We start from the raw sequence: 21,757 nt of genomic DNA, 5'->3' as shown, positions 1-21,757 counted from the left end.
AGGACCTGTCATGCCATATTCCTATTACAAGGGATATTTATATTCCTTGTAATAGGAATAAAAGTGATCAAAAAATTTATTTTTGGGGAAAAAAATGTTAAACTAAAATAAATAAAGTAAAATGAACAATAAATTTTTTTATTTTTTTTTAAAGTGCCCCTGTCCCCATGTGCTCACATGCAGAAGCGAACGCATACGTAAGTCCCGCCCACATATATAATGTTTTGGGATTCTATGTAATTTTCTAGCAAATAAATGATGATTTTTACATGTAGGAGAGAAATGTCAGAATTGTCCTGGGTGCTCCAGAACGCCTGATGGCGCTCCCTGCATGTTGGGCCTCTGTATGTGGCCACACTGTGTAAAAGTCTCACACATGTGGTATCGCCGTACTCGGGAGTAATAGCAGAATGTGTTTTGGGGTGTAATTTGTGGTATGCATATGCTGTGTGTGAGAAATAAACTGATAATATGACAATTTTGTGGAAAAAAAAAAAGTAAAAAAAATCTTGATTTTGCAAAGAATTGTGGGAAAAAATGACAACTTATCATGCCTCTTACTAAATACATTGGAATGTCTTCTTTCCAAAAAGGGGTAATTTGGGGGGTATTTGTAATTTTCTGGCATGTTAGGGTCTCAAGAATTTAAATAGGCCGTCAGTACTTCAGGTGTGATCAATTTTCAGATATTGGCACCATAGCTTGTGGACTCTATAACTTTCACAAAGACCAAATAATATCCACCAATTTGTACTTATTTTTACCAAAGATATGTAGTAGTATAAATTTTGGCCAAAATTTATGAAGAAAAAATTACTAATCTGCTAAATTTTATAACAGAAACAAAGAAAAATTAATTTTTTTACAGAATTTTCTATATTTTTTCTTTTATAGCACAAAAAATAAAAAACCCAGCGGTGATTAAATACCACCAAAAGAAAGCTCCATTTCTGTGAAAAAAAGGACAAAAATTTCATATAGGTCCAGTGTTGCATGACTGAGTAATTGTCATTCAAAATGTGAGAGCACCGAAAGCTGAAAATTGGTCTGGTTATTAAGGGTGTTTAAGTGCCCAGTGGTCAAGTGGTTAAAGCAACGCAGTGTCACAACGCAAAAAGTGCTCTGGTCTTTGGCCAGCCAGATGGTCCGGGGCTTAAGTGGTTAAATAAGCCCGAAGATGTTGATGGGCTCAAATAAATCCTAAGAATATGTCACACTGCTTATACTGTATATAAAATAAGTAGTTTGGCATGATGTGCATAAAATTGTATAAAATATCTTTGCGTGTGGTGTGTGTTGAGTTGGTTCCTTGATTTCAGAATGAACAAGATACACTAAGATAAATTAAGGTACTTTTTTATTCTATTAAATATTTAAGGCATTGAGGTTAAATTTACTAAAACTGGAGCGCTATAAGTAATGTAATGCCTCATAGATAATTTTAAAGCTTAGAGCTATGTAGTGGTATCCTCATCCTCATTAAATTAAGACAAGAGAGGGAGCGGGTTCACATGGACTACTCCAAATAGGTTACCATGTAACACCAGTGGTATTGGAGGACTGTCTTGATACCCAGTGATTAAACATGACTGTTTAAAATAAATACATACATTTTATTTAGAATTTTTTTTTGTTAAAAAAAGTTGTAGTAAACAACCAATACATAAGTTAATACATTATCATAACATGGACAATTTATTATTCAAACAATACTCTGCCCCCCCCCCCCCCTGTTTAGTTGGAGAAGGTGGGGGGCTTGTGCCCAAGTTAGCGGTGTCCTCAACTAGTTTCGCGACCAAGTCGCTTCTTCGGGAGGTGTCTTGGTGCATCTAAAATTAAGTAAATACAGTCTCATAGTTATGATGTTCAAGATCAACTTACTACAAAAATGTCAACTATGACCTTCCAACAAAGCAGACATGGAGTAGATTACAATAATGATATGGATCACAGCGCGGCTTACCGCTTGGATCCCCAAGGGAAGCCCACAATTAAGGCACGGGTGGTACCACAAGAAGAGTATCCCACCCCTGGGGCAGACACGGGAGGCAAGGTATACAGAGAACGGCAGTGGGTAACAAATTTAAAAAAATAAAGAAATAAGTATATAAATATATCTAGTATATTTATGTTCGTTGAGCACATATGGTAAATATATAGCTACATTTAATGCGCCATTAAGGATAGACTACTAGAAACAAGGGGAGAAATTTCAAACAAAAGGGAAGTGGGGGGGAAGAAGGAAGGTGGGGAGGGAGGGGGAAAGGGGATAGGAGGGAAGGAAAAAAGGAGAAGAAGGGGGGGGAGAAGGCGACAAGGGAAGGGGAGCGGGGAAAATAAAAGGAAGGGAGGAGGGGGGGAGTGGGACACAGGAAAGAGGGGGGAGGGGGGAAGGGGAATTAGCCCACTTAAATCTGTTAAGAGCACCACGTGCAAAGACACAGAATAAGACGAGTTGGTCCTTTTAGAGGAGCATTCATTTAGTAAAAAAAGGGAGTATGAAAATACCCACCCTGGTAAGAAATTAATACGAATAAAACTGGAGCGTGCAAAACCTGGTGCAGTTTTGCATAGAAACCAATCAGCTTCCAGTTTTTTTTTTTTTTTTTTGTCAAAGCTTAATTGAACAAACTGAAGTTGGAAGCTGATTGGGTACCATGCACAGCTTCTTCAGATCTTGCACTCCCTGGTTTTAGTAAATCAACCGCATAATGTTGTAGTTTATTTTATTTATTTATTTTTCTTAAATGTACTAATATGTTTATTCTTTTTACAGGTGTATTTTACAATCAAATGGATCCAAGTGATTACAGCTACACTAAGGTAGGAGAACCAGTTACCGTAGCTTGACTGTTATCAATGGCCCCTAGGCACACAAGTTTTGAGCTTTAAGCCACACCTCCTGCCAAAGGTTACATAACCTTAAGGTTTTTTTCGTTCTGGCTTTTTAATAAAATCGCTTGACATTTGAAAGACGTCTGTCAGCTCGAAGAAAAAGGTACTTGGACATGCAGCTGTACACTAATTAGATTACATGAAACATTTCCTTTGAGTCAGTCATTGTCTAGATTATTCTAAAAACATAGAATAAACTTTCTAGAGTAACATTTTATGTAATAATCTGCAGTTCTCCAGCTCCGAAAACCAATTGCATCAGACTTTTACAAAGCCATCTGCATTTGCTTCAGTCTACTCTGCACACCAGGAGATTTGCTCTAAATAAAGAACTCCCACTTCCATTTTTAATAATGTATTCTGCTCTCCAGAAAAATGACATGTAGTACTTTGTCCCATCTTCCTACTGTCTAAGGCTAGCTGTGAGGTTAGACAGGGGGCCCCTTCTCTTCCACAGTTGTTCAACAATGCAGCTAGCAAGGAGACGACTGCTTTGACAGGTGGAACTTTACTTTATCTACAAGCACTTGCCCATTTGCCTGGAACATCACATTCCTCATGAGACGCTTGTCTCGAGCAAGTGCTTGGAGACTGAGAATAGTGACATCTGTCAAAGGGGCCACCTCTGTTCTAGCTGCGTTGTTGGGTGGCCAAGGATGGAGGAGGGGTACCCTGTCTGACCTTGCAACTAGCCTTAGACAGCACATAGGAAAATGTTACAAAGTACTGCATGTACTTTGTCCCCAGGGGAACAGAACAATTAATGAAAATGGTTCCCCCATCCACCCATGTCTCCGTGCTTTTTTTTATTGAGAAATCACTTTGAAAAACAGCCTCTTAGCATTTCTGGCTTGTAATATTTACTTCCTTGAATCCTTCTGCCCTTAGCCCAAGCATACATGCAGGAGAGAGAGCTTAGCTGAGAAAACCCCTCTACTGCCCTCCTGAAGACTCCTGGGATGTATGACATAATCTGCCTATGCCTAAACAAGAAACAAGGAAGTAACTGCAGAAATGTATAAAAAAAAAAAGTTGAAATCAAATAAATATGATATACTTTCCTATCCATTTACTAATGCTAGCAGCATAAGGATTACAAATATTCAATATTGATTGAGAGGGTGAAGTTCCACTTTAACAAGAATAAACAGCTACAGTGGTTAACACAACAAACAGATTTAAAATGGCATATTTTACTCCACTTAAATGAAGTGTATATTCTTTGCTTTCAATTTGATTGAAAAAAAAAACTCAATTTCTTTTGAGTGTTTTCTTCGAGAAGATGTCACTTATCCAGTTATCTTTCTTATTATCTTGCCATTCATGTGCTTTTTTTTGGCAAGTTGGTTGAAAAAAGGAAGAATCTATTCAGCTACCATGGAAAGTGGAAAATTCTATGTTTAAATTAATCATTTTATTATTGATCATTTGTAGCTGTTTATTCCTTATGGGCCAGATCCATTTTAACCTTCCTGATATGGTCCTACCGATTCAGCAATAATTCTGCCATTGTTTATGACATCAAAGTGATGTTTTGTTTTTTTGGAGACAAACATTTAATCGAACAGTAATGTTTTCCAATATTTTTCTTTACTTTCCATATAAAAAAATACATATATATTTATATTATATATACAAAAATTAAGTGACAGTTCTGAGTCCGCTGACATCACATCCATTATGGTATACCCTAGCAGCAGTCTCAGAAATGTTGGACGTCTACACGGGAGGGAGGATTTTACAGGGGACAAGGTCTCTTTATATTCAGGCAGAAACAGACAGTCGGGGGGAGATTTACTAAAACTGGTGCACACAGAAGTTAATACAGCTGTGCATAGTAACCAATCAGCTTCTAACTTCAGCTTGTTCAGTTAAACTGATACAATGAGACCTAGAAGCTGAAGGGGGGAGTTACTCACCTTGTCCCCTGGATCCAGCGATGTCCGCCGCACTGTGTGATCGAGCTGTCCTCCGCTTGATTCACAGTGCCGAATGCCGCCGAGCTCCGTTCCCTGCGACGTTTCGGCGCACAGGAGCGGAGAACGGCGGCAAATTCAAAAAAGTAAAAGTACACAAAACACACACAGCACTGTAATCTTACAGATTACAGTACTGTATTACAAAATTACACACCCCCTTTGTCCCTAGTGGTCTGTGCAGTGCCCTGCATGCACTTTTATATTATAAATACTGTTTTTTTCTGCCTGAAATTTGGAGATTGTCCATAGCAACCAAAAAGTGTCCCTTTTTCAGTGTTTTAGGATTTGATTACATTATTGAATATTTTTTATTATTCTTTATTATATTATAAACTTTATCATACCCGGGATGTCTGCTAGACTCTGGTTTGAACAGATTTAAGAGCGTTATTCCTAAGAATTACAGGACTACAAAATAAAACGCCAGATTTCCATGCAAAATAATTGTACCGCTTTCAGCACCTTATTCCAGACTGAATCATACCGCCAGGGAGGTTAATATGCACAGCTGCACCATATGTGTGAAGCAGTTTTAGTAAATCTCCTTCTCAGCGACTTTGACTGAATACTGACCCTCCCATTCATAGACCACGTGACCAGAGCCACTGCATTGCTCAAGTCACCTGATATAAAGTTCAAAAGGTTAGGTGCCCGGGCACCATGGGAAGCCTTGGGTATGGTGCTTGGAGCTGGAAGAGGTTTTCAAAACTCTTGCCCGTAGAGGTACACATCTTATTTTGTGTATTAATATAACAACAATTTATTTTTAGATCATACAACTGCTATGACTTTTATCATATGCCGTATTTTATAGATCCTGCAGGTATAGTTATACATCACATGTCATTGGGGTGTGTAACGAAGCAAACAACACAAGCCACATGACTCGTCCTGACTGTTCTTGATACTAAATTTAGAAAATGCTGAAATGACGTAACTGTGTTGCTTGTCAAACCTGAACAAACACATTGTTTTTCATAAACATAAGTGCATCCATGGCAAAGTTTAGTTTACTTCTTAATGATCTGACCATGTCTTATGTTAGGATTAGCAGTAGACTGCTTGCCGGGGTTAGGGACCTAGACACACCTAGGGCAGCATCAAGGAACAGCATAGCTAATACATAATGTATATGGAGTCTGGGGGTCAAATGCCAGATTATGATGTCAGCCAAGAGCAGGATGAGGACTGCATAAACAAACAGATTAGACAACTGCAAAATAAGGGAACATAGACTAAAGGTTGTGTCACCAGAAGTGGGGGTAGGATCAGAGCGTGCCTACTCTTAGCCATAATGGCTGGTGGTGGAGTTGTGAAGGACACCTCCAAGTTGTGGCTTTTGCTGTAGTCACAACTGAGACAAACAGGATGGCCAACAGGGATAGACTTAAGTGGCAGCAGAAAAAAAGGCAGTAGGTCAGAAAGTTGCCAAGGGCAATTATGCAGGGGCTAAAGCAACCCAAAAAGATATGCTGAAACAGAATTACCAGAGCTACCTGGAAAACAATCAAACAGCCATTTTACAGTGGGGATGGGCAGTAGGCACTAGATATGAAGGTTGCCAGCATAAACAACACAGGAGTGACCCAAAATATTGTCCTAAAACAGAAGGTTGCCAGGACAAGATCAGAGCATTAGACATAATCTTTAGGAGCTGACTAGGAAATGGCATGGCAAGATACTTCCTGCTTTTGGGCGGATGCCAATTGTTTGATTTCAGCTTTTTGTAAATACCAATAGGTTGATCTTTCAGAGATTCCTATGCCAGCATCCCCCTGTCGAATTTCACAGCCTTGCCCACCATTATCACTATTATGAAGTTAAGGATAAACTGTATTTTTAGTTGGAACATACTTTGAGTTATTGCAGTGTTTACCCCAAACTTAAGGTTGATATGCTTTCATATCCAGCTCCTTTATTATTTTTCTAGAATATTAAATATAGATATTTTTACCAAGCAACTACCATGTGTCCTGCTTAGCAAATCCAGGAATAATCTAAAAAAGGGAGAGCATTGTTTTCAAATAATCAAGAGACTAAATAACGTGCATTATTGTCGATGTTCCAATGAAGCTCAGTTCATCTTTCTCAAGACACTACAACATGGAAATGAACAGACCAATAACAAAAGTTTATTGGTCTCTTCACTTCCGTGTTGTAGTATCTTGAAAAAGATAGACCGAGCTTCATAGCAAACATTGACAATAAAAACAGTGCTGTTTTGATCTATGTCATCTGTAAGACCCATGAGTGCCTCTCTATCCTTATTTTGGATTTATATATTTACAGTTTTTTTTGTTTTAATATTTATTTATTTTTTTAGTATTTTAGGTCCTGGCTCAATAATTGGTTATGCAGTCTTTCAGAATATAGTAAAATCAGCAGAGGTAAGTAATTAGTTAAAATGGCTAACATTTATATTTTCCCATAGGAATAAGCAGAGGTAAAAAAATTGTATTTGCTCATAATACAGCCCAATTAAAACCCAGCTGAATCCTAAACAGTTTTTTTTTAGTTTGGGTTATAACCAATGTCAGGTGTTATTTCTGCCTCAGACCCCATTGGGTGATTTCCGATTCATTTTCCAGCCTTAGTATTCCTACAGGAGTGAGTTGAAAATTATTCCAATCTCTTTAGCAATAGAAAAAAGAAGAATCCTATCTGTGTTATCTTTTTCTTGCTGTCTGTGTCCCTCTTGGGGTGGTTACCTTTGGCTTCCTGTGTGGTTACGAATGTAATATTTATGTTGTGTATAGCACCTAGTGAGAGTACACCGGAGGTATGCTTGGTCATCTAATGCCTCGTACACATTTTCCATCTGAATTTCCGTCACACAAAATTTGAGTGCTGGTTGTCAAATTTTCCAACAACAAAATCAATTTTTTGTAAATTCCAATCATGTGTATACAATTCTGACACACGGAATCAAGCAGAAGAGCTGCACTGGCTATTGAACTTCATTTTTCTCGGCTCCTCTTACGTGTTGTACGTGACCGCGTTCTTGACGTTTGCAATTTCCGACCAACTTTGTGTGACCGTGTGTATGCAAGACAAGTTTGAGCCAACAACCGTCGGGGAAAAAAACATGGATTTTGTTGTCGGAATGTGCGATCGTATGTACAGGGCATAAGGGTTGTGATTAAACATTATTCAGTAGAGCAAACATAGTTTTAACTACACCCCTTGACCAGGTCCTAACTATAAGATTAGGTTACAGGAGGATTAAGAGGATGTCATTAACCAAGTTGAAAGAATTACTCCTGCGGTCTGTTCCTTTTGTGATTGATGGTGTTCTACCAAGTAAGAGATTGCTGGTATTTACCCCAGTAAGAGGTAATCTGACAACAATAAGCAAGTTGAGCTGTTGAGTTAGGTTGAGCAGCAGGGGCTACAGAGAAGATCAGGCGTACTGTGAATAGGAAGTTATCATGTAGATGACATACGTTGCCCCCCACCCTTCCAAGGGGAACCTTGGCCTTGCTTAATCTGTGGGTTTTTTAAGTGTTTCTCCCTGATGGGTTTGAGGAACAGAAGGTTTTCTGGCCTTGCAGTGAGGTAGCCGACGGAAGGGTTCATCTGTCACTGCCACCAGTTTTGATGCAAAGGTGATATTTGAATAGTTACATAGTAAATACTTTCCATTAAAAGAGATTTTCCTATTCCAGTTGCTTGGACTTCAATACTCTCAGCTACATCATAAATGGAACCTGTATAATGTAATACAGGCAATTGAAAAAAAGGGGATTGCCAGAGGCCAAGCAAAGAAATAAAGTTCAGACAATGTCAAGTTCTTGATATGAACAGCAAAGGTATAGTCAGGCAGAATTGTTGACCTATCGAAGGGAATCATTGTCTCCCCTATGAGGCCCTCTGCAAGGAATTGCATAACAGGTGGCCATTGTACCTAGCTTCTGGGCAGGATGTGTGTGTGATAGGTTCCCTTCGCTATGATTTCACTACCAAAGTGCAATAGTTCTCTTTCTTTAGCTCTTTCTCTCATCTACAGTAGTAATGGCTCTACCCTCCTGTAAGAATCCAAGCTAGTACCAAGACAGACAGCCTGCAGGTTGAACGAAGAAAATCTAACAGGTATTCCCATCCACACTGTACAGCATGGATGGAGGAATCGCCCACTGTGGTTGTTATATTCTGACAACCCCAGCCGGTGCCCAAATCTAAATGGATGCAGCCGTTGTTTGGCTGACTATTTTCTGATTGTTCCTTTAAAGGTTGTCCAGCAGGAGGTGGCCAACAAGGTGGTAGTACCGATATTCACAACAATTTGGGAACAATATGTCCTATAGCTGGGACAGTAGGTGAAGGGAAAACTTCCCCACTAAGACCCAGGCATCAATAATACCTAACAGAGACTCTAAACCTTTATATTCTATCCAAAACTAAAAAAAATAATAATCTGAAATTCTCTTTTAAAAGCTAAAATTATTATTTAGTGCTTTGCTCACTGCATATTTATGTTATATAATTCATATCATACATACATACATGCATTCTTCTGATCTGTATTTTAGTTTCAAAGATATGTGTGACTTATTGCAGACAATAATATTCTTGTAATTGTCACTCCTAGGTTCGGCCTCTCTTCTACCTTAGTCTTTCCGATTTGCTCCTTGCAGCGTGCTGGCTCATTGGAGCCGTTCTATATAGGAGATCATGTCAGCACAATGTTGCATGCTATAACCTGCAGGCAGTGGGTCAGGTAAGTGCTGTACTCCTTTATTCTTACATGTCAGTCACCCATTTTTGTTACAGCGATCGCGGCATCTGTTTGTCAAGTGTTTGAATATAATTTTATTATGCTGATTAAAAAATCAATTGAAACCTCCAAAATGAGGCTGCACATACAGTAATAAATATGATTGTCTTTTTTGTTTGCTTTGTGCTGCAGCAGGGGTTAAAGACCCAGTACTAACAGCATGCTAGAGAGTTGGACCGCTGTTTATCAGAGTGTCGTGATCTAGGTTACCAGCAGTATGATCTGCCCCCTGCCAAGTGGTCCAATCAACAGTGCTGCTTAGGGAGCTTGATCACTGCTGATTGGAGCACTGGCAGGGAGTGTCCACCCTCTCAAGACCAGTCTATTTATTCTGTGTTGAGCAGTGGTATGACTTCTTGCATGTTGCTAGCACAGAATCATATAACCCTTTTAGCAAACAGCATGTTTAGTACTATAAATACATCCTGACTGCATTAAAGTAATAACTATGGACGCTTCAACTGTGCCAAATGTCTTATTTAGCAATTATCTTGTCAAAATTGTCTTCAATTTTTGTCACATCATACAATCTGGTTAAGCAAAATTGGTATGAAAGAATAAAAAATCATATGGCTTTTTTCCTAAGTTAGTCATGACTAAACCTAAGGCCGCGTACACACGCGCGGACTGTTCGCCCAACTTTGTCCGTCAAACAGTTTCGGCAAACAGTCCGCTCAAACTTAGCATGGACGGACATGGCCACACACGACGGACGAACAGTTTGCTGAAACCGTGCGCGATGACGTGAACGGCACGTACGACGGGACGAAAAATACGACGTCCTATACACTGCATTATAGCTTTCGGCGTGAAAATCCTTTCTGAGCATGCGCGCAACTTTGTTTGACGAACAAGCCTACACACGAGCGGACTGTTCGCTGAAACAAGGTTTCAGCGGACAGTTTTACGGAATTTCCGAAAAACCTTGTCCGTCAAACTGTCCGCTGAAACTGTCCGCTGAAAGCCCACACACGAGCGGACTGTCCGCCCAAACACTGTTCAGCGGACAAAGTTGGGCGAACAGTCCGCCCGTGTGTATGCGGCCTTACGCTAATCTTAATGCTCTAGTCCTTTGATTTATGTCCGTGCTGTCACGCCAAAGGAGGGCTGATCTCTCCATGGGCTAGGGTATACAGATACCACACAGCTTTCATTTTTACTGTATATATTTCTGTCCAAAAAATGCGTTTCCTTATGAGCAAGGGCCCATTTACATGGACTGCCAGGGGAGGTAAAAGCTGGCGGGTGATCCACTGTGTTTTCCCGTGCCCGACGACCTACCTAAACACAGAAGTGTAGTTGCTCAGGGCTGTACACAAGCTGCAGCCATGACAAAAATTAAATGACTTGTCACATTTGGGAGGGCAGTACTCCCACTGAACACAAGCCATTTAAGTGAATGGGGACATTCCGCAACTGTGTGCAATGCGATTGGTTTGTGATGCAGCGAGTTGACATTTTGAGGGGTAAAAAAAGCAGCGAGGAAACAACATATTGCCACCTCATTGCCCATCAAATACCAACTGAAAAACAATACACTGTGTATCACTTTTCAAAGGGGTGGCAATAATAGCTACACATGTGAAAGAGCCCGAGGTTGATGTAGTCCTTGTGGAATTTAGGTAGGTCCTTTTCACTTCCAGATGACAAAGTCTAAATCAAAGCCACAGATAGATCAAATCTCATATCAGCAGTGACCGGCTGAGATTCCATCTATCTATGGGCAGGTTGGTTGAAGTGAAGTTGATCCATTGGTCGACTTTAGTACAACCAGCCTGTCAGATTTTTTTCCCATGCACTACCCGCTGGCAGAACACAATAGGGTTGTTGGAGCGATTGCCCCATCAACACTGTGTTGATGGGAAACCAAGCCATTTTCTTTCATCCCACTCATGGTGGAAGGAGACAAAAATTGTCTAATCTATGGTAGGGTTTCTCAACCATGGTTCCATGGAACCCCAGGGTTCCTCCAGAGGTTTCTATGGGTTTCTTGAGCAATTTCTGCCTCTGAGAAAAGTTCTACTGACACCATTGCCCTGTTTTGGCTACATGTTAAGGGGGGAATTCTTTCCAATGACCACAAGTGTAAGGAGCATTCTTCCCACTGACCATCACAGTAATGTGTCATAAGTTGTAGATATAGTCATTTTTAGAAGGGGTTCCCTGAGACTGGTAAGTTGATAAAAAGGGTTCCTCTGTGTTCAAAAGGTGGAGAAAGGCTGATCTATGGGCTGCTTTTTAGCTTTGGACACAGAAACATTGACAATGACAATAAACATTGTCAATAACATTAAAGTACATGTTCAGTCCTCGGTCAGGCATGTCTCAGGTAATGCCTTTGTTTTGTTTCTCAGTTGTCAGTGATCTCATGACTCTGGACAATCCAGTTTTTACATTCTTACAGGCACATTTCTTGTAAGGCAGTTTCTTGTAACATGTGGCCCTCATTGTAGCTAGGTGTATATTTTAACTATTTATGGTCATTAAACACAAGTAAATAGAAACATTGCTGTATAGAAATCTGTGTATTGAACTTAACCACTTCAGCCTCGGACCAATTTGCAGCCAAAGGACCAGGCCCCTTTTTGCGATTCGGTACTGCGTCGCTTTAACTGACAATTGCGCGGTCTTTTGCGACGTGGCTCCCAAACAAAATTGGCATCCTTTTTTCCCACAAATAGGGCTTTCTTTTGGTGGTATTTGATCACCTCTGCGGTTTTATTTTTTGCGCTATAAACAAAAATAGAGCGAAAAAAATGAAAATATTTTTTACTTTTTGCTATAATAAATATCCCCAAAAAATATATAAAAAAAAATTTTTTTCCTCAGTTTAGGCTGATACGTATTCTTCTACATATTTTTGGTAAAAAAAATCTAAATTAGCGATTGACTGGTTTGCGCAAAAGTTATAGCGTTTACAAAATAGGGGATAGTTCTATAGCATTTTTATACATTTTTTTTTTACTAGTAATGGTGGCGATTTTTATTGTGACTGCTACATTATGGCGGACACATCGGACATTTTTGACACATTTTTGGGACCATTGTCATTTATACAGCAATCAGTGCTATTTAAATGCACTGATTCCTGTGTAAATGACACTGGCAGTAAAGGGGTTAATCACTAGGGGGCGGGGAGGGGTTAAGTGTGACGTGTGCGTGCTTTTTACTGTTGGGGGGCATGGTTTGGCATGTGAAGTTACTGATCGTCTTTCCCTATAACAGGGAACAGATGATCAGTGACAGCCACACTAGGAAGCACGGGGAGAGGTTTGTTTACACATACCTCTCCCCGTTCTTCAGCTCTGTGACCTGATCGTGGGACACCAGCGGCGATCGGGTCCGCGGGTCCCATGGTCACAGAGCTCAGGACCGGGTCGCGAGTGCGCCGGCGGCGGCGTGTGCGTGCCACCCACGGCTAGGCACTTAAAGAGCAATGTACCTGTACGTTGATGTGCCTTCTGCCTTCGTAAATGTGCAGGAGGCGGTCCTTAAGCGGTTTAAAGTGATTGTAAACCATCAGCTTGTAAAACAACCCATTCAGTTTAAAATATAAATGAAAGGCAAAACATTTTCTATAGATACAAAAAATAAACATTATACATTATCACATTCCCTCTGTTCTTAGCTACATAAGAGCTGGGGGAGGAGAAACGGCAGTACACTGAGCTGTCAAATGAATGGTAATGCAGTGGGGGCATGTCAGGACAAGTTATAATTGGAGGAGAGCATAGAGAACTGACCACGGTGTGTTATCCTGCTTAGTGTGGTCGGATTTTAATAGGAAAGCAGAGGAAGCAGCAGAAACATCAGGGATTTCACATAAAGGAAAAAATACAAAGAAAACAGGATACTTTCCCATACAAGTACATGGTACAGCAGGCATATACCAGGAATATAAAGTGTTGGGGTAACAAACGCTTTAAAGTAGAACTATAGGCATTTTGGATAAAGTAAAGGAGGGTTATAACACCTGTCAGTTTTTCTTTTACCATCGGTGTCCCATTGGGTAGACTCACCTTCACTTTCTGTTACATAGCCAAAACAGGAAGTGCAAGGAAATCCCTGAAAATTAAGGGGATTCGTTGGGGCCAGAACTAGTGTCCCTATTGGAAGATTTCCCCTCTATTACTGTTCTGTTGTCAAATCAAAAGTTTGAATTTTCTTTCACTTTCACCTTTGATGATAACAGTAAACAGAACAAAAAGAGAGGAGGCATCTCTCTAATGGAGCACAGACAGCAATAAAAATAAATAAAAATCTAATAGATGTTCTAATCCATCTCCACTCTACCCAAAACTAAAAAAAAGGCTTTGCCTTTAGTTATAGTTTAAGATACATGATAATTTGTGTAAAAACACATGGCCTTAACGCTTTCAATGGATAAATGTGTTCAAGTGACAACTGTCAAAGGGGGGTATGGGACTTTGAGGAAATCTCCATTTACTTCCTGGTGTATTTGTGGGACAGGAAGTGAATGGAAATTTCCCAAATGGAGCACAGACAGCAAAGGTTTTAACCATTCCTTACTCTCCCCAAAACTTATAAAAAAAAATCTTTAATATTATACTTGTAGGAAGGTGCCTACAAGAGGTTAATGTCTGTCCGCATAAGCACTTGTTTTCTTTGGCTGAGCTCATTTCCTCATGTTAGCTGGGCCAGCCAGGTGCCAAATGTTACAATGTTGTATGTTGTATTGTTTCCCACAATTTTTAGCCGGGTTACTTCCCCCTACATGTCAACCTAGATTAAAGGGACTGACCCCAAGCCCCTGGGTCAATTCCTGGGTAATACTGCCAAAATGTAGCTGGTTACTCTGCTGGAGAGATCACCCCCTTTGGGGGGGGGAGGGGGGATGCTCATAGGAGCCTAATCGGAGCTCCTGGAGGGGATCTCAAGCCTGGAGACCTTGTAGACTTTCAGCTTGTAATCATGGACTTACTGCCTTTGTGATTTTTATTTTTATAATTCAATTTTATTAAGCTTTATCATTACAAACAACACAACGTTCAATAAAAAAAAAAGAAAAGAAAAAGGTAAGTAAACTTTTATACATGTATTTCCATTCTCAATCTAATACATAGTATTTCAACTCTTGTGTATTACTCAGTCAATTTTAATCCTATACAATACCTAGCACCAACCAAACCGCACATACCTATTTTGGGAAAAAGAACAGAAAGGAAGGGGAAAAGAGAAACACTTTTTTTTCTTTTTCGTTCCCCTTTTCTTCCCTGGGGGGGGGGGGGCATGGGGCGACATTCCTCCGCTCAAAGCAAAGGACCTTCATCCCCTTCCTATCTCACATGCTATAGCATATCTAAATTTTGTGATCTGCAGTGTTTATTATATGTGGAATTAAAAAAAAAATAATAATAAAAAAAATAATATATATATACATATGTGTGTGTATATGTATATCCAAGTTATTGTGAATAGTAAAAATAAAAATAAATAAATAAATAAAAAGGTGTACGGAAATGGGGAGGACCTCCTGCTGAAAGCAAGGGACTGCCTTTCGTGAAGTGTCTAAGTATCGTGATCCTCTGTGTTTTATATGTGCATTATATCTATATGTATGTGTATATATAGCCAAGTGTTATACAAAAGGGGAAAAAAGAAAATGTACCCCCCCCTCAAAAAAAAGGGGGGGGAGAATTATAATTCATTTTATATACATTTACTAGATATCAAGTGCACCTATAAGAGGAATGAGACTCTGCGGCAATGTTATAACCTATTGCGCAAAGTATCAATCTACATCCACCCTCTCATATATTTTAATCTTTATCAATCTCTGAGGAGTATTGCTTCCAACCTGCCCATGTATTTTTAAATTTATCTTGTTGCTTACTAAACTTATGCACCCATCTTTCCATCTCCATTATTATTTCAACTTCTCTTTTCCATTCCAACAGAGTGGGGCATGTGGTCTGTTTCCAATACCTGGGTATTAATGTCTTAGCTGCATTCAGCAGGTGTGGAGTGATACTTTTTTTATAGGATTTGATAGATACAGACATTCTGTGGAACAGAAAATGTAAAGGTTACATTTCTATAGGTTTAGTGGACAACTTTTTGATCCATGGGGTTAACTCCTCCCAAAAAGATCTAATTATTGGGCAGGACCACCATATATGGAGGAATGTACCCTTTTGTTTACAGCCCCTCCATCAGCGTTCGTTTGGTGTCAGGTATATCTGTGCCAATTGTGCTGGGGTTCGATACCATCTGGCCATAAATTTATACAACATTTCTTGTGTAGAGTAATTTATATAAGTAGTTTCTTAATTTGTGGTGAGGCAAATGTGTAGTTTACTTCTCTTTCCCATTCTTTAATAAAGTAGGGGGCTTGACTGTTTTGCCAACTGACAACTAACTTATACATCCGAGATAGCAAATGATTGGACTCTGACATCTTCATGCACAAAGTCTCAAATGTAGTAAGAGAGCTCAAGGGCCTTAATCGGGGTTCTAATTTTGTAAAAAAAAAAATCTGACATTTGGAGATATCCTATCATATCTTAGAAAATTCTAAATTTTGATTTGTCCCCATAGGTATGCTCCCCTGAGATGACACCAACTCCATAAAGAGATAAGGTTCCCCATGGGACATACCTGGCACATGTATTCCAGTCTGATCCCCACAGGCCTAAGACTCCAACCTGCTCTTCCGGGGTGAACCAAGGGTATCCCCTCCCACAGTGGGGACAATGGGGATACACAAGGGGCATATTTACTAGTTTTATTCATTCTGTCCCACACTGACAAACAGCCTTGTGTTAGAGGGGATGTCCAACTTGAGAGGCCCCTAGTTGTATTTTCTCCAGCGAGACCCATGCTTTATTTGCTGAATCTGGAACCGATTTAAGATACGTACCATAGACATCGCAATGTAATACAGGGCCATATCTGGAAGCCCAATTCACCCTTCCCCTTTACTTCTACGTAAAATATCATAAGCTATTCTAGGGCTTCTATTGTTCCATACAAAGAATATAAAAGCTTTACATATCCATTTAAAAAAAATCTGTGGAAGTGGGATAGAAACAGTATAAAAGACAATAAATTATTCTGGGTATTATTACTCTTCCGGACCATGTCAAAGAATGGCCTCTCCATCTCTGCAAATCCTCGATTATCCTTATCATTAAGGAGCCATAATTGAGTTAATATAAAAATTTTATATCTGATGTGATCTATACTCCTAAGTAATATAAAGAGTCTACATTCCAGATAAAAAGGTAGGTATGTTGCAGAGATGTTGCCATTACTAATGGTACATGGCTTGGTAATACTACTGATTTCTCAAAATGCGTTTTGAAATTAGATATGTATATAAGTACTATACCTCTGGACTTCAGCCATCAGGGCAGCTACAGACTCCTGGGGTTTGGAAAGGTAGAATAATAAGTCATCAGCATATGCTGAGACTTTATGCTCCCACGAGACAATACCGACCCCCTGGGGAAAGAGGGCACCCCTGCCTGGTACTGTTACATATATCAAAGTAATCTGAAAGGGTACCATTCACCTTGACCCTGGCCCTTGGGCCCGCATACAAAGCTGATACCCATGCCATCATCTGCTCCCCCAAGCTTATCCCCTTCAATACTTCCATCATGAACCCCCAGTTCACTCTGTCGAATGCCTTTTCTGCATCCATTGACAGAACTACTCTCTGAATTTTATCAGGTCCATTTTTCATCCAATGGAAGATATGGAGGGCCCAAATGGTATTATCTCTATTTTTGCGACCCTTCATAAAACCTGTCTGGTCAAAATGGACTAATTATACTATATGATTCTGTGGTCGAAGGGATAGAATATTTGCCAGTAATTTGGTATCTGAATTAGGAAGTGAGATGGGTCTAGAGTTAGCACAGTATTCTGTGTCTTTCCCAGGTTTTGGAAGAACTGTCACATAGGCCAACAGTGCTTCTGAGGATAAGGGATTAGTGGCCGTGATTTTATTGAGGTAATTACAAAGAGGAGATGCCAATTTTGGGATACATTTCTTATAATATGCATTAGGGTGTTTCATTTTCTAATGAAAAAAAAATCTCTGTAACATTTTTGTAGACTTTGCTTACGCCGACTCTGAATGATGTATAAGATATAGATATGCTAAATTTCAAGAAGATTTGCGCAACCTGACTGGTCAAAATGGACTAATTATACTATATGATTCTGTGGTCGAAGGGATAGAATATTTGCCAGTAATTTGGTATCTGAATTAAGAAGTGAGATGGGTCTATAGTTAGCACAGTATTGTGTGTCTTTCCCAGGTTTCGGAAGAACTGTCACATAGGCCAACAGTGCTTCCGAGGATAAGGGATTAGTGGCCGTGATTTTATTGAGGTAATTACAAAGAGGAGATGCCAATTTTGGGATACATTTCTTATAATATGCATTAGGATGTTTCATTTTCTAATGGAAAAAAATAAACTGTAACATTTTTGTAGACTTTGCTTACGCCGAGTCTGAGTGATGTATAAGATATAGATATGCTAAATTTCAAGAAGATTTGATAATATTTAGAGGTTGCACACTTTGATCTATTTTGTAAAAGTAGGCAAAAAATACGATTTTTTTAATGTTAATTACTTTTATTGGGAAAACTAAAAAACACAAACTTAAAATACTATTAAAACTATACACTAAGATTAATAGGTAATATGATAGGCAAAACATGTGTTATATTAATCAACTTTGAACAATGCAATCCCTTGTATTCTGTCACGTCGTAGATCCCAAACAATTCAAAAAATTTCTGAATTGTTTTATTAGTAATGAAATGACTCAGGTATTTTCCTTCAAAAAACATGTTTTTACCCTCTAATCGTTTCACTTCCTTTTTCTTTGCAAGTTTGGTTTCTACATTTTTAGTCATATTTTCCTTACCAGCCTGAGTAATACATTCATCCAAAAAAGCCAATCTACGTTTGTTGCTGGCAGATACCAAAGGTGTCTCTTAGCAACCGTGAGAGCACATTTTTTGACGTCTGCATCTGGGTAAGTGCTCAAAAGCTGTAGCATATCCAAATCATTCTTTGGAGCCCATCAACGTACAATTGCCTCATGCCAAAAGCGAACATATATGAGGCTGACAAAATGTGCAACCCGTTTCATTCCTTCCAATTGTCATTGAGGAATATTCAACTGTTTAATGAAGAGGACAATTTTAAGTGCATATATTGCCTTTGCCATCCACCTTGCTTGATGCAGTGCCCCTGGGATCCTGAAACTGAAGTAGTTTTTAGACCAAACTCCTAGGTACAGGAGTGAGAGTTGTAATGACTCTTTGTAGTCTTCTCTTGGATGACTTCCATCTTTTAGGACATTTTGGATGTAGTTAACCATTTTCACTCATTGTTCTTCTAGAAAGCCTTGAATGGGACTTTCTTCATCCACCATTGTTGTATATGACTTCTTATCACGTGAAGCCCACAGACTTTGCTTTGATAAAAGTGATCAATGTGTGCAACCCTTAAATATTATCCAATCTTCTTTATATTTTGCATATATTTTGCATATATATCTTTTACATCACTGAGACGCGGGGAGTAGGCAAAGTCATATGAAAATCACATCTTTGAAAAAATTAAACACCCTAATATGCGTTCCTTACTCCCTTGTTCACTTCCTTGATGGTGATTGGTCGTTCTAGATTTTCAATAACCGTGGAGGACAGAACTGGTAGGGCAGAGTCCCTAAGATATTTCCTAATCTTGTCCGCCCGTCTCCCATCCACCGCTCTCAAAGAGGCTGATTGTATATCATATAAATATGCAAAAAAATTTCATGGAATTCCCCAGCTATGGACTTAGTATCCACTAACTTTTTATCATTAACTAATATATTGTGAACATGAGCTAGTTCCTGTTGTTCCTTTAATTGTCTGGCCAACAATCGGCCACATTTATTCCCTTGTTCATAAAAACGATGCACAAAAAATCTATGCTTTTCTTTGGCTCTTCGATCCAGACACCCAGAAAGCTCCATTCTTAATGTCTCAAGATGTCTGGCATTGTCTTGATTTTGATTTTTGGCTTCCCAAACCATTTGGTCTAACACTTCCCCAGATGTATTTATTTCAAAATACTCTACCAATTTATTTAGTAAGTATCTGTCTATCATCCAACAAAGTCTTGTTTAATCACCACGTCATCTCCCGATGACCCACAGATACCAGAAGAAAAGTTCATGTGATGGGGGCGTGATCTGAGATTGTTATGGATTCAATAGTGGCAGATCTCACATAATTTTGATAATATTGGTCCACTAAGATTAGATCAAGCCAGGAGTAAACATTATGAGTTTTGGAATAATAGCTATAATCTCTATTCTCCGCCTGTAATACCCGCCAGCTGTCTACCAGGTGAAGGGATCGAAAAAGTTGTTTCACATATTTAATGGCTTTAAAGGATAATTGGCTTTCCCCGTTGAGGTGTCTAATCTGGGATCTATGGTAATATTAAAATCTCCCCCCAAAACCACAAATCTCTTCAAGCTTCAAGGTCTTGGAAAAAAAACCACTATGTGAATATTCGGTGCATATATAGAGGCAAACGTATAACAGTGTCCATGCAGCATGCCCTTAACAAAGAGAAACCGTCCTTCCAGGTCCATTTGTACTAACATGGAGGTCAGGGGGCATGTTTTCCCCAAGACTATCATCACCCCCCTAGCCCTGGGGGCTACTGCATGGAACCACTGGTTATATGAAGTCAGGGGCATTTGAGGGATGGATCCTGCCGTGAAATGCGCCTCTTGTAAAAAGACCACATCTGCAGCCAGATGACGTAATTCCTGCCATAAGCGACCCCTCACATTATAGGATATAATTTCCAATGAGCTGGCGATTGTTTATATCTTGGGTGGATCTATAACACTCTTAACTCATTGCCGTATAGCTCAATTTTATCCTCTCCAGGTGCACTTATAAAAAAATACCAGAAATACAGAAAAAACACTCAAACTAGAACAAAACATTTTACCTTGTAGAATATACCAACTAAAGGGAGGGTAGATTTGTGTGGGTGCCAATGTCCCCACTTCGAAGCCCCCTACCCATCTGCCACTATGCAGATTGTCTAGTCCCTTATATCAGGACCTATCTAATGGAAAAACAAGATGTCCTATAGACATCAAAACAAAAAAGAAAACAAAACAATATGATACATATGGGGGTCTAGTAGTCCTCGGGCATGATTTTAATTCATCTTCTGTGGCTATACAAATAAGTTAAAAATAAGGAACCTATAGGGAGTGGGGGTACAATGAGACAAAAATAAAAAAGGGTTATTACTGCACTAAGACAGAAAAAAAAAGAGAAGGAAGAACATTTAAATTGCTACTGAGAGGGCCAAAACACCATTTAGTTGTTCCCCAATTATCCCTAATGGACCTGGACATCCCTCCAACCAATAATCTTCACATTTTATATGGTCGAGCCTCCTGGGGAAAAATAAAATAAAATCATGGACTCTAAGGGACTTGTTATGCCTCCTGTGGATTATTGCCTTAATGGACTATTGCCTTTTAAAAGGATTGCTTTCTGAACTTGCCTTCTGCATAAGGTATGCACATTATAAGGATTGTTAAAAGAGCTCTGTACAAAATTAGTGTTGAAACTGCTTTTTGAGAACTGTACTGTTTTCAGCAACTACATCAGTAAAGGATCGGGTTTGTTTATTTGCTTTGCCTAGTCCGAAGTCTCTTAAAGAAGCGCATATACAGCATATCAAAGTACAGGCCTTACAACACAACAAGGGGACTGAGCTAGAGATACAATACATGGGTCCAACATACAGAGTACTGTCCAGAGGAAGTTACTGTTTTGTTGCTAAGGACTATGTTTGTGTAATTGCTTATGGCAGCCAGTCAGCCATGAGATGGGTGACTGGCAGGGGCAATGGTTTCTCTGGTAGTGGAGGGGATTAAAGTGGAACTATAGGCAATTTACATTTTTGGAGGTAGAGCATAGGGGGGGTTATAACCCCTGTCTGATTTTTTTTTATTTTTTTCGCCATCTGTGTCCCATTGCAGAGTTTTCTATATTCCTTAGTATTCCTTAGTAAACAACCCCTACTCTGTAGGCAGTTGG

General features: G+C 39.4%; 1 protein-coding gene across 1 annotated transcript in view; it reads left to right on the top strand.

Moving 5' to 3' along the window:
- The window catches only part of TMEM116 (transmembrane protein 116), a 91,640-nt gene that overhangs the window by 36,581 nt on the left and 33,302 nt on the right, over positions 1–21,757 (top strand). Inside the window, exons 2-4 of the mRNA XM_077462026.1 lie at positions 2,777–2,823; positions 7,198–7,261; positions 9,463–9,591. Coding sequence (XP_077318152.1) covers positions 2,777–2,823; positions 7,198–7,261; positions 9,463–9,591 — 240 coding nt within the window. The remainder of the gene's footprint in view (positions 1–2,776; positions 2,824–7,197; positions 7,262–9,462; positions 9,592–21,757) is intronic.

The sequence above is a fragment of the Lithobates pipiens genome, unplaced genomic scaffold, assembly GCF_037356315.1.
Source record: "Lithobates pipiens isolate NorthernLeopardFrog02 unplaced genomic scaffold, aLitPip1_a1.2 Scaffold_3, whole genome shotgun sequence".
In the NCBI taxonomy this organism is placed as follows: Eukaryota; Metazoa; Chordata; class Amphibia; order Anura; family Ranidae; genus Lithobates; species Lithobates pipiens.
The sequence above is the reverse complement of the archived record's forward strand: the minus strand, read 5'-3'. Positions and strand labels throughout refer to the sequence as shown.